Genomic DNA, 13,804 nt, shown 5'->3' with positions numbered 1-13,804 from the left:
GCTTTCCCAAGCACATTAGCAGTGTGCAGTGTTGGAAGTGGAGCAGCCAAGACTTAACCAGCACTCATATGGGATGCTGGTGTTGCAGGCATTGTACCTACATGTAAGTTTTCAAATTGCCATCTTGCTAACTTCTCATAAACAGCATGTTTTTAATAGCTTCACATAGTGGTTAAGCAGTGATTATGCCAACTCAACTAAATGAATGTAAAAAAAAAAAAAAAAGAAAAAGAAAAAAGAAGGGCTGGTACTGTGGCATAGTCGATAAAGCACCACCTGCAGTGCCATCATGGTACAGACTCAAGTCCTGGGGGCTCCACTTCCCATCCAGCTCTCGACCACAGCCCAGGAAAGCAGGAGAAGATGATCCAAGTCCTTGGATCCTTACTCTGTGATGCAGATCCAGAAGAGGTTCCTGGCTCCTTGCTTCAGATCAGCCCAGCTGTGGCTGCTGTGGCCATTTGGAGTGAATCAGCGGATGGAAGACCTTTCTGTCTCTGTCTATCTGTAATTCTGCCTTTCAAATAAATAAATAAATTTCCCCAAAAAATGAGAAGAACATGGACAATGTTTGGAATGGGGAAGTTCTACTATAACTCTTTCTATCTCTAAAATTTATTTTTTTAATTTTAGTTGAAAGGCAGAGACAGAAAGACAGAGATCTTCAATTCGCTGGCTCAGTCCCGAAATGCCCACAGCAACCAGGGCTGGGACAGACTGCAGCCAGGAGCCCATAACTCAATCCAGGTCTCACTTGTGGTCGCAGGGATTCAACTACTTAAAGCCAAGACTAAAGACACACTGAACTATGGGACACAGACATTGCAAGCAGCATCTAACCACTGTGCAAAAGCCCACACCATTATCTTCTCAGAAAAGGCTCCTGTGGAGCCGGCACTGTGGTGTAGCGGGTAAAGTGCTGCTTATTATAGTGCAGGCATCCCATATGGGCACCAGTTCAAGTCCCGGCTGCTCCACTTCCAATCCAGCTCTCTGCCATGGCCTGGGAAAACAGTGGAAGATGGCCTTAAGACCGTGGGATCCTGCACCCACATGGGAAACCCAGAGGAGGCTCCTGGCTTTGGACTGGCTCAGCTCCGGCCATTACGACCAACTGGAGAGTCAACCAGTGGATAGAAGACCTCTCTCTCTCTCCCTCTCTCTCTCTCTCTCTATACCTTCTCTCTCTGTGTAACTCTAATAAAATAAAAAAAAAATCCTTAAAAATAAAAAAGTTCATGTTTGTTTAAAACGTCTTTCTGAATTATTCTGTTGTTTTTCTCGACACTGAAAATATTGTTATGCATCATTTAAATGGGTACTACATTTTCTATAAATTTATCATTTGGCTGTTCTTCCTAAGGTACTACATGGCATTATATATAACCACTACAAGGATAATATGAAATACACTATTCCTTACATATATAGTGGTTAAGAATCTGTACAAAATGACAAACACTCATAAATGAGAAGGGTACAAAGACGTCTACTACCAGAAGGTGATTCCAGCATGTTCTTAAGGAACAGCAGAGTAACTCTGCATAGAGTAATATTCAACAGTCTGCTGAAGAGTTAAAAACAGTTTTCCTCTCTGGGAACCAAAGATTCCAGATTATTCCTTTTTTTTTTTTTTAAATTCAGAAGTAGGTTGATTGCTTTTTTTTTATTTTTAAAATTTTATTTATTTTACTTGAAAGTCAGTTACACAGAGAGAGGAGAGGCAGAGAGAGGCAGAGTGAGAGAGGTCTTCCATCTGCTCGTTCACTCCCCAGATGGCCGCAATGGCTGGAGCTGCGCCGATCCAAAGCCAGGGCCAGGAGCTTCTTCCAGGTCTCCCAAGTGGGTGCAGGGGCCCAAGGTGTTGGGCCATCTTCTACTACTTTCCCAGGCCATAGCAGAGATGTGGATCGGAAGTGGAGCTGCTGGGTCTCAAACTGGCACCTATATGGGATGCCGGTACTGCAGATGGCGGCTTTACATGCTATGATACAGCGCCGGCCCCTAGATTATTTTTTTCCATTAGAGATGCTAATTACATTTTAGAGACCAGCATTTATCAATACTGTTTAAAATATGTCTATCTTTTGACCAAGAAATTCTAAGCTTTGTAATTTGTTCAAAGAAAATCTCCTACCAGTATACAAAGATTTTTGTATACTGTTAAAGAATTTACACTGGTAGTGCCTATTTAGAAGGCCATCTGATATAACCTGTTCAAATAAAAATGAGCAAACTCTATTTGATATGGAAATTCGATCTTAAAGCATCCTTCCTGAGAAATGCAGGCATATGAAAGAATTACCTGACACAGCACTTTCATGACAGGAAAAAATTAGACAAAATTTAAGTGCTCATGAATAAGGAAAATGGTTAAATGTTACATCTAGGACTGGCGCTGTGGCATAGCAGGTAAAGCCGCCGCCTAAAGTGCTGGCATCCCATATGGGTGCTGGTTCTCGTCCCGACTGCTCCACTTCCAATCCACATCTCTGCTATGGTCTGGGAAAACAGTAGAATATGGCCCAAGTCCTTGGGCCCTTGCTCCCACGTAGGAGACCTGAAGAAGTTCCTGGCTCCTGGCTTTGGATCGGTGCAGCTCCAGCCATTGTGGCCATCTGAGGAGTGAACCAGTGGATGGAAGACCTCTCTCTCTCTGCCTGTCCTTCTCTCTCTGTGTAACTCTGACTTTCAAGTAAATAAATAAATCTAAAAAAAAAAAAGTTATATCCATTTGAAATGGATGTATTATTCCATATGTATTATTCTATATGGAATAATATATTACATATGTACTACAGTTTAGTACAAAGGGAAGAAAATACAGTACAGTTTATGGACAACATATTGTTCAGTAGGATTGGAGGCAAGTGAGGGAGTTACAAAAGTATATAAAGCTTACAGTATTATTTTAGAATTTTTTTTTCTTTTTAACAGTAGCAATGCACTGTCATCATAACCCTTAAAAACCACACATTCTTCCTCCAGGTCAGAGAACACACTTTAATGATTGTATCAGCTCATTTATTACAGATGTGCTTAGTCAGAAGATGTGACCTTTTTTTTTTTTTTAAAGCAATCATCTCTAAAAAACAAGATGAAGAATTAATCTTATTCTACCTGCTTCTAGGGTGTCTGGTTCATCTGGTCTCTGGGCAATCTGTAAGTAATACAGCAGAGAGCCATACAGATGAGTCCGCACTCGCTGGAATCCACCACCTAGGGAGAGGAGACACGGATGGAGTCAAGTGAACACTTTTTTACAATGGAAGTCAAAACAAATACCAAGTTGTAATGTATAGAGCATTCAGCTGAAAAAAACCTGTCTTCAAAATGAAGTCTAATAGTTTCTTCAATATGATGTGAAGCGAAGAATCTCCAATAGAAGCAAAACCCACTGGTGGGCTCTCTGCTGAAGATGGTGAGGAAAAATCGTCAAGCATAAAAGCATAATGGGCCTCTCCGGCTCCCGAGACTAACGTCTGCTTCTGTTCCGTGCGGACGGCTTGGCTTAGGTGAGCAGTCAGGGTGAAGACAGCACCAGCAACCACTGGCATTAACTCCTGCGCTGCCTCGTCATCCAGTATCTTAAAGCCAAAGGAAAGCGAGAGTGAGGATCATTGTTTTAGCTAGGATCATCAAAAAGTTTTATATACATTTAGCTTTTCAACACTGTAACAATGTAAGAATTAAGAGGCCAGGGTTGTGGCACAGCAGGTTAAGTTGCTGCATGTGATGTCCACATCCCATATGGGTGCCAGTTCAAGCCCTGGCTACTCTACTTCCAATCCTGCTGCCTGCTAATGCACCTCAGAAAGCAGCAGCAGACGGCCCAAGTCCTTGGGCCCCAGTACCCAAATGAGAGACACTGGCCCAGCCTTTGCCACTGTGGCCATTTGAAAATGAACCAGTGGATGCAAGGTCCTTCTGCTTCTCCCTCTTTATCTGTAACTCTGCCTTTCACACAAATATGTGAATCTTCACAAACAACAAAAAAGAATTGTGAAAAAGAAAAAAAAGCTAATATATACGGACAAATTTAAATATAGTGTCTACTCCCATCCTTGGGGGATATGTTCCAAGACTCACAGGTGGTGCCCAAAGCCTCAAATCCTATATATACCATGTTTTTTTTCTGTACATACATTCTTCTGATAAAGTTTGATAAATTAGGCATAGCAAGAGGTCAGTAACTAATAAAATAGCTTTACCAATACACTATAGCAAAAGTTCTATGAATGTGGACTCTCTAAAAATCTTACTGTACTGTACTCACCCTTCTTCCTCTTCTTGACTGCAGATAATCAAACGATGGACAGAAAACGGCAGATAAGGGACTAGTGAGTGATGATGGGTGACCAGTGTTCTCAACCAGAAGGGCTGCCTATCAGAATTCCTCAGTGAGGTGTATGTATTTATTTAGAGATCACGTAAATGGTCTCCTTGCAAAAAGTCCCACTTAACAGGTCTGGGGTGGGAGCTGCTCTGTGTATTTTTACAAGACTCCCTAGACAATTCTGATACAGAGTCTGGTTGAGAGCCACTATTGGACAGAATTAATCTCTTTGTTCAAGGAAAGTTTTAACATTGGTATTATACAGCCCTATTCTGCCCCTAACCTAAAACAGAAAAAATTTAGGGTGCCACAATCTTTTTGCTTAAATGGTATCTGTATTTGTTCAGCAGTATAAGGCAATTTGGGAAGTGTCACCTTATCATGCACGTCTTGTAAAATGTCACGAATAATCAGTTGTCTGTCCTCTGCCTGAATGAGGTCCTGGGGACAAGCTGTCAGTATAATTTCCACCAGTTGCCTCCATGACTCCAGGGCATGGCGCTTTGCATGAAGACACTGCAGCAATTTGTTTCTTCCTACCACATACTGAAGAATAGTGCTGATTTCCTAAAGCCAGAGATTGAATCACAAGGTTAATACATAGCAAATAATCTTTGTTATGAACAGGTTCCTATTTTCAACACTGCCAGTTACTAAGAAACCATTTATTTGGAAACTACTATATGCATGTCAGGCAGCAGATACTTTTCCATGCTATTCTGCGAGCCAGGGCTATGAAGAACAATAGGGGTGTGTGTGTGCACAGGAAAGGCAGGGGACAGAAGTGGAAATAAGCTTTGTAACCCTATCTCCTTTCTCTTTGCAGCTGTCTACTTATACCTTCTCCAGAGCACTAGAACTGTCTAAACCCTAAGTTCAATAGCAAGCTTCCTTGACACACATTTTATTTCTTTGCCTCTTCCTTTGATCTGGTCAGCTATGTGTTCATGTATACGGTTCTTCCCACCTGAACGCTTACCCAAATTCCTCACTGTGTGAACAGGCAGCCCTCCCTTCCCACACTGACAAGGACAAGTGAAATCTACTATCAATACAGTCAGGCTGCAAATCCCTAATAAATAGCAGAAATGTTACTTCAGCATATTAGACATTAACTTCAGTTCTGTTTATAAAAATAAAATCAAAAGGGAAAGAATAAAGTTCAGTCTTTTAAGTAGTTTACTAACTAATGAACTATAAGTCAATTTAAGATTTTGTCTATTCAACAGTTGAAACTTTAAAACTAAGATATAATCAATATGTAATCACTTACCTCCATCAGTAGAGGCCTCTGTCCTATGGCTGCCATGCCCTGAAGAGCATTTACTTCAGCTACAAGAACCCTATGAAGAAGCTATATAATTAAGAAAAAAAAGAGAAACAAGACCATGTGACCCACTGGAACAAGAACATCTAGCAATTACTATCAACTCTGCTGAAGGGAAAGTTTAAGAGATTTCATATGTAATCCAACAATGGCACTAATTTTGAGACAAAAATACTAGGTGTCTCTCACATTCCAGAGAGTGGGACCACAGAGCCTCTGTGGCAGATAAGTTAACCCAAGTGGCCTGGATAGTGTCCACCTTCTGGTAAGGCCAATTATCATTCACCTTTAAATGTGGTCTGCATATGATTTCCCAGCTGTTTGACAAACTCTCCAATAAGCTAGTAACTAACATCTCTAACAGAAAATAAAACAAAACAAAAACCAAAAAATCCTGCTTAGTTTATATTTTTTTCGGATGGTTCACTTGATACTACAGATCCTTTAAAGCAATCCTACCTTCACATTGCAGACTGTCTGTCCTCGTAAATTCTTGTGTTCACAGTTAGCAATAACTTGTTCAATCTGGGTTCGATCAAAAAAATCCAACTGCAATGGCTCAGGAATCTCCTGACTGAAGTCAATGGAGTCAAGGATACTTAGAATTTTTCGACGTACTAGAAATAATAAGTAATTCAATTTTACTTGGGACACTGAGAAGAGCAATTCAACATACTTGGTTCACTCTTAAACACAATGCTATGTTCACAAACAGCAGTGGCTGAAGAAGACAGTGTTGAAATCTAAATTTGATTTTATATCTGCCATATCCGCTTACAAAAATATTTTCTTTCCCATTCTATAGTCCTATTAATTAAAAAGAAAAAGGAAAAAAAAAAAAAAAAAAAAAAAAGGAAACCGGTGCTGTGGTGCAGCAGGTTAAGCCACCTCCTACAGTGTTAGCATCCTATATGGGGGCAGGTTAGCCTCCTGGTTATTCCACTTCTGATGGAGCTCCCTACTAAAGCACCTGGGAAAACAATGGAGGATGGCCCATGTGCTTGGGCCCCTGCACCCACATGGGAGACCCAGATGAAGTTTCTGACTCCTGGATTTAGCCAGCCCTGGTTGTTGTAGCCATTTGGGGAATGATAGCAATGGCAGAATTCTCTCTCTCTCTCGCCCCTCCATCCTTCCCTCCCTCCCTCTTCCTCTCTTTGTAACTCTTCCAAATAATTAAATATATATCTTTTTAAAAAAAAATGCAGGGAGGAAGGATATGTGTGACAAATAATCCTTTATACATGTACAACTTTTCTTCTCTTCAAAAAAAAAGATTGATTTATTTATTTGAAAGGAAGAGTTACAGAGAGAGGGAGAGGGACAGAGAGAGAGAGAAGACAGAGAGCGAGCGTGCGTGCTTCCATCCATTGGTTCACTCCTCAGATGGCCACAACAGCCGGAGCTGGATGGATCCGAAGTCAGGAGCCAGAGGCTTCCTCTAGGTCTCCCACATGTGCAAGGGGCCCAAACACGTGGGCCACCTTCTGCTGCTTTCCCAGGCACGTTCACAGGGAGCTAGATCGGAAGTGGGCAGCCAGGATTTGAACCAGTGCCCACATGGGATGCCAGCACCAAAGGATCCAATACACCACACACAAGCTCCGTGCACAAATTTTCTATATATCAGTTCAGAATTTGCAGAAACAATAATCCCATGAAGTTTTAAGCAATTTATGTCTATAAAATCAGTTCATTCTCAATTCAAAGGGCCTTACCTTTAGTAGAAGTGTCAAAGTGAAGGAACCCAGAGACAGACCTATTTTCATCTTCTGTTCCTCCTTCACCATCTGTTGGATCATCAATAATAATGGATAGAAAATGAAGAACATTCTACTTTATTTCTACGTCATTGTTTCTAGATCCAAGAATCCCTTGCAAATATAGTTAAAACTGATAGTTAACTACCAACATTCATCTAATTCTCTCCCCAAGAGATCCACTTTACAAAAGTGGTGAGATCCAATCATGCCAATGAGATTAATTAAAGAGCTTATGTTTAATTTCCATGTATAATACTGATACAGTTTAGGTCATGCTGGCTCAATGCACAAACGCCACGGCATATTTTGTACACAATGACTATGGTATTATTTAATGTGGACGCTTAAGACAATAAAGTGAAAATGATGTGATGATTTTAAAATTTTTCGTGCTATGGAAACCTATTTTTAAATGTGGGAAGAACCGTTTTGCTCTGTCATCACATCCTAAGCACAAGACTCAGATTTGTGCTTGCATTCATTCACAAGACCAGTCAACAGCACAATGAAACAAATGCCAATATTCACATATCCACCTGAGTATGGTTTCACCGGCATGTCATCCAATAGGAGGTGCAGGAGCCTCTGGGTATGTGACCGTTGACGATTGAGAGAAGTTACCCTTAGTTCTATTGAGGCAGTCTTCATAAGCCATGACATTTGGTTCAGCATAGATATTTCATATTCTGGAATTTAAACATTAATTTCATTTATCAGAGTAATAGCACAAGAACAAAGGAGCTTTGAATTCCAAAATTCATCAAATATTTTCCCAAGTAAGAAAGTCAATCGCTCATGAAACTTAGCAACATTAACACTCATGAAATTAGAAAGGGAAAAAGAAACAAGTTAGTATATGTCTTCAAATGATGAGCTAAAGCAAATAAAGAACAAAAGAGAATCATGATTTCATTACAAGGATAATTTCAAAAAGATCATCTGAGTCTCTCATACTTTTACAAACTGAAGAAAAGTAATTTTCAAATACGTAACTTGTATAAAAACTACCACAGTTCATGATTTTGATTTTATGAAACATACTAAAATAAACTTAAATTACATAATTTTATGACATCAAGATAATTAAGGACATTTGGTTTCAAATATATTTAAGGGTGAGAATTACTCTGATATTACTTGAGTCCTAAATTGTAACAGTATAAACATGAAATTCTTCAAATAACTAATAATAATAAAATTCATAATTTTAGCAAAGCTAAGTTAATTTTTGAAAAGCACATATCATTAAAGATTTGATATTAGCTATTCTTTGGGATTAGATATAAAATGAGGGTTTCTAAAAGTTTTTTACATAAACAAAATCTCAAAACTAAAAATCATTATGAAAATGAAATGGAAAACTCTTTGCCATTAGATAACACTCCAAGGTCATACATCACTACTCTAAAAAGCAAGTTTGAGGGGCCTACACCATGGCATAGCAGGTAAAGCAGCTGCCCATATGGTCGCCAGTTCGAGTCCTGGCTGCTCCACTTCTGATTCAGCTCTCTGCTGTGGCCTGGGAAAGCAGTGGAAGATGGCCCAAGTCCTTGGGCCCCTGCACCTATTAGGGAGACCCAGAAGCAGCTCCTGGTACTTGGTTTGGATCGGCACAGCTCCACCCATTGCAGCCATTTGGGGAGAAAACCAGCGGATGTAAAACCTCTCTAGATCCCTCTCTGCCTCCTCTGCCTTTCAAATAAATAAAAAATAAATAAATACAGGGAAGGCGAGTTCCAGGCCCTTTCAAAAAATAAATATATAAAAATAAATTTTAACAAATAAAATAATTTAGAAGTTGACAATTTGCTACTCATGGAAATTTACTTGTGAAATGTGTGAGCTGTAATTTCCTAAAACAGAAATGATTCAAAATAAACCTTTAAAAAACTCAACAGACCACCACTGTTTAATTCTTAAAAATTGTGAGAGGTCAATAAAAAAAATAAAGTTGCATCCTGATAAAAACTTAACCTGGAACTGTCAGTCAAATCACTAAACTAAGTTATATATGATTTCTATCTTAATTAGTTTTCAACTTTTCATTTCAATAGCTGAATTCATTTCAATAAACACATAAGAAACAAAAATAAATTAGGAATTTCTATAAAATAGCTTTCACTCAAAACTATCTAAACTTCCATCATTTCATTATCATTTAAATTTTATTTGTTAGTAAAAGAATCAAATTTCATTCATGATACACTATATTTAAATAATTTCATATTAACAACTAAAATATCAGACTTCCTAGTATAAACCACAGAAGCAAACCAAAGTAATAAGAGCTCAAAGACTAAACATAAATTAATGACAAAGAGAAGGAAACATTAACTACTCTGATTTGATTACTACACACTGCATATATTTATGGTAACATTGTAATGTATCCCAAAATAAGTATAATTATTAAGTGCTAATCAAAAGTTTTTTGAAAAAAAAAGTTTAAAATGTAAATGCTAACTAAATTGATTTGATCTTCACATACTGAATACATGTACTGAACTATCACACTGTACCCCATAAATATGTTTAATTAAGACACCAAAAGAGGGGGCTGGCACTGTATCACAGTGGGTTTAAGATGGCATTCCATCTAGGCATTCCATATGGGCACCAGTTGAAGTCTGGGCTGCTCCACTTCCAATCCAGCTTCTTGTTAATGGCCTAGGAAAAGCAGCAGAGGATGGTCCAAGTGCTTGGGCCCCTGCCAACCACATGGGAGACCTGCATGAAGCTCCTGGCTTCAGCCTGGCCCAGGCATGGCCCTTGAGGCCAACTGGGGAATGAATCAGGAGACGGCAGATGGATCTCTTTCTTTTTCTCTCTCTCCCCTTCTGTGCTAAGAGTTCCAAACAAATAAATACATCGCTAAAAAATATACTAAGCAAAAAATTTTTCAGTTGTAAAATACCAAATAAAATAAGGAAAGTAACAAATGAAACCAGACTTCCACAAATACTGTAACTGCTCTGTAGCAAACACTATAGAAATTAAATCATTCATTGTGGACTTACAAATATATTATAGTGGGGCTGGCGCTCTGGTGCAGTGGGTAAAAGCCACCCCCTGCAGTGCCGGCATCGCATAAGGGAGCCGGTTCGAGTCCTGGCTGTTCCACTTCCGATCCAGCTCTTTGCTATGGCCTGGGAAAGCAGTGGAAGATGGCCCAAGTTCTTGGGCTCCTGCACCTGTGTGGAAAACCCGGAAAAGCTGCTGGTTCCTGGCTTCAGATCAGCTCAGCTCCGGCCGTTGTAGCCATCTGGAGAGTGAACCAGTGGATGAAAGACCTCTCTCTCTCTCTCTCTCTCTACCTCTGCCTCTCTATAGCTCTGCCTTTTAAATAAATAAATAAATCTTAAAAACAAAAAACCAAATATATATTATAGAAAGGGAAAATAATGGCTTCCTACCTTTGTTAGAAAAAGGCAAATGTTGCAATTGAGAAAACAAGAAATCCTGGCTGGTTCTCAAGTATCTCATAGTTGGGCCAGATGTATCAGAGCAGGCACATAGCTGGTACATCACCTGAAGAACAGAAAGGAGAGAAACCCTGAGTCATCGTTGTGCTACACATTTTAAGATATAAACCTAGATTTACTATGTGAAGAACTAAACCCATCAACAACTCAAGGAGGATGGATGAACATATTCACTAAACCATCAGCTCAGAGTGACAAGCAGTTCTTGGCATCCTGGCTCAGTAAACACATGGAAAAGAGAACTGTGTGTTAAGGACACTACTGTAGAACCAACCTTGAAATCACCAGTAACGTATTTATTAACATGGTCACATAAAGTTAAGTAAGTAATGTTTTAGTATTTAGCTGCTATTAATAACAAATTCCTTCAAAGTAAACTTTGAGAATTAGTCATTTCATCTCAACCTCAGGTAGACAATAACTTTACTGGAATTGAAGCAACTGTAGAACTTATAAAGAAGATCTATAAATTCAACTATACTATGAAAATATAAACTCTAAACAGAAATTTAACAAACAGTAGATTTGGGGCAAAAAGCTTTTATATCAAATATTAAGAGAAAAACTGATACACCCCTCTTATGTTTTGATTATAAAGATCAAACGGGGGTTCTGGCGCTGTGGCATAGTAGGTACTAGCATCCCATATAGGTGTCGGTTCAAGTCCTGCCTGCTGTGGCCTGGGATAGCAGTGGAATATGGCCCAAGTCCTTGGGCCCCTGCACCTACGTAGGTGACTTGGAAGTAGCTCCTGGCTTCTGGCTTCGGATTGGCACAGCTCCGGCCATTGTGGACAACTGGGGAATGAACCAGCGGATGGAAGACTTTTCTCTATGCCTCTCCTTCTCTCTGTGTGTAACTCTGATTTTCAAATAAATAAATAATCTTTTAAAAAATATATTCAAATGAATAAAAGAATAAAAATATTTTATACGAGAGGAAACAGAGCCCAAAGTCAAATATCCATCGTTTGCCAGCCATAAAGTTAATTTTGATGCTGCTGAATGGCACAGAGGCTCAGGGGCATTCAAGGTTCAGCTTCACAGGGAGACAGGCACAGGCACGGCAGTAAAGAGCCACTCTGGCCACGCAGCCGCCGCATCAGAGTGCCCAGGTTTGTGTCCTGACTCCACTTTGAATTCCAGCTTTCTGCTAATGTGCACGCTGAGAGGCAACACGTGATGGTTCAGATTCTTGGGTCCCTGCCACCCACTTGGGAGACCACGCTGAGTTCCAGACTCTTGGCTTCAGCACGGTCCAGCCCCACCTCTTAAGAGCATTTGGGGAGGGAACCAGAGGAGGGAAGATCTCTCTTGTTCTCTTTCTTTCAAATAAATAAGTTCACACGCACACACACACACAAACACAAAATTGGTTTCATTCATATCCACCACCATAGCGAAAGAACAGTTGCTGAAGGTGTCATGGACATTAAGATTACTTAACAAGAAATGCAGAAAACTGTCATCCATGATGGCCTACCACATGGAATCTGAGACGCTTCGAAGTCTCAGGCAAAGGCAAGTCCGTCTTTGTGTGCTTACACTGGGTTATGACAAGTGTATGTGTGTATGTATGTCAAGTTGGGGGACATCCTCTGTACTAAATACCCAATCAACCTAATTAAAGTTGTTAACAAGAAGCGTGGGCAATGAGTGTCCTGTGAAAAACTGATAGAAAGGGAAAACACTATAAATTGGTAGGTTGTTAAATAGTGGCAACTGAAAAGGATCTCAGGTCAAGGAATGTCATTAAAGAATACCTCAGGGGCCAGTGCTGTGGCGTAATATGTAAAGCCACCAGCTACAGCGATAGCATGCCACATGGACTCCAGTTCGAGTCCTGGCTGCTCCACTTTCGATCCAGCTCCCTACTAGTGAGCATGGGAAAGCAGCAGCAGATGTCCCACACGGGAGACCTGGAAAAAGCTCCTGGCTCCTGGCTTCAGCCTGGCCTACCTCTTGCCGTGACAGCCATTTGGGGAGTAAACCAGTGGGATGAAAGATTCTCTCTTTCCCTCTCACTCTGTAACTCTGCCTTTCAAATAAATAAATCTTAAAAAAAAAAAAAAGAAAAGAAAAAAGAATACTTCAAATTTGAAAAATGAACAAATAAAACATCTGGCTTCTGTTCCTCAAAATAAAAATTCAGGTAATTAGCAAGGCTGAGGTCATATCTTATAAATCATTCAAGTTTCTATTTTGTTTTTTAATATCTATTTGAAAAGCAAACACAGAGAAAAAGAGATCTTCCATCTGCTAGCTCTTTCCCCAAATGTCTGCTACAGCTGTGCTGGGCCAGGACAAAATCAGGAGCCTGGAACTCAAGCCAGGCATTCCACATGGGTGGCAGAGACCTAAGTACTTAAGTCATTACTTGCGCCTCCCAGAGTGCACATTCGTAGGAAGCTGGATCACAAACTGAGCCAGCACTCAAACTGGGACATCCCAAAACGGATGCCAGTGACCCAAGTGATGACCTAAAAACTGCCAATGCCCACCCCACAGAAAAATTTTGAATTATACAAAGCAAATCTCAGTATTTGACAAAAAGGCAGTTAAATTTTCATTCATGAGTGATTCACTTTATAAGTATTTATTAAATGCACTTTAGGTGCATCTAGTATTATTATTGGCATGATTTATGCCTGGTAAACAGTACAATTATTTGTGAGTTAAAGTTAAAAATCATAAAACTGTTCCTGTCCTTTGTTTCAACAGTCAATCCCTGTTATTTACAAACTTTGTATCTGTGAATTAACCTACATGCTAAGATTTATTTGCCACCCCGAAATCAACATTTGCAATGCTTCTGCACGTCATTCACGGACACAGCAGTGAAATTTCAGTCGCTCAACTTGGATTCACACTCAGCAATGCTCTGCCTTTTTGTTCCA

The 13,804-nt window shown here is 39.8% G+C and overlaps 1 protein-coding gene across 3 annotated transcripts in view; it reads right to left on the bottom strand.

Annotated features, from left to right (window-relative positions):
• NUP205 (nucleoporin 205) overlaps positions 1-13,804 on the bottom strand; it is an 87,747-nt gene that overhangs the window by 23,235 nt on the left and 50,708 nt on the right. For all 3 annotated transcript variants that reach the window (XM_051848966.3, XM_051848967.3, XM_089328649.1), the window contains 8 exons: positions 10,840-10,954; positions 7,963-8,112; positions 7,382-7,453; positions 6,123-6,280; positions 5,610-5,690; positions 4,712-4,903; positions 3,323-3,587; positions 3,121-3,219 (listed from right to left, as the gene is read on the bottom strand). In XM_051848966.3, coding sequence (XP_051704926.2) covers positions 3,121-3,219; positions 3,323-3,587; positions 4,712-4,903; positions 5,610-5,690; positions 6,123-6,280; positions 7,382-7,453; positions 7,963-8,112; positions 10,840-10,954 — 1,132 coding nt within the window. The remainder of the gene's footprint in view (positions 1-3,120; positions 3,220-3,322; positions 3,588-4,711; positions 4,904-5,609; positions 5,691-6,122; positions 6,281-7,381; positions 7,454-7,962; positions 8,113-10,839; positions 10,955-13,804) is intronic.

This window comes from Oryctolagus cuniculus, chromosome 3 (assembly GCF_051225735.1).
Source record: "Oryctolagus cuniculus isolate XC-2025 breed Fujian yellow rabbit chromosome 3, ASM5122573v1, whole genome shotgun sequence".
NCBI classification, from domain to species: domain Eukaryota; kingdom Metazoa; phylum Chordata; class Mammalia; order Lagomorpha; family Leporidae; genus Oryctolagus; species Oryctolagus cuniculus.
Note: the sequence above shows the minus strand (reverse complement) of the source record. Positions and strands in the feature narration are given on the sequence as shown.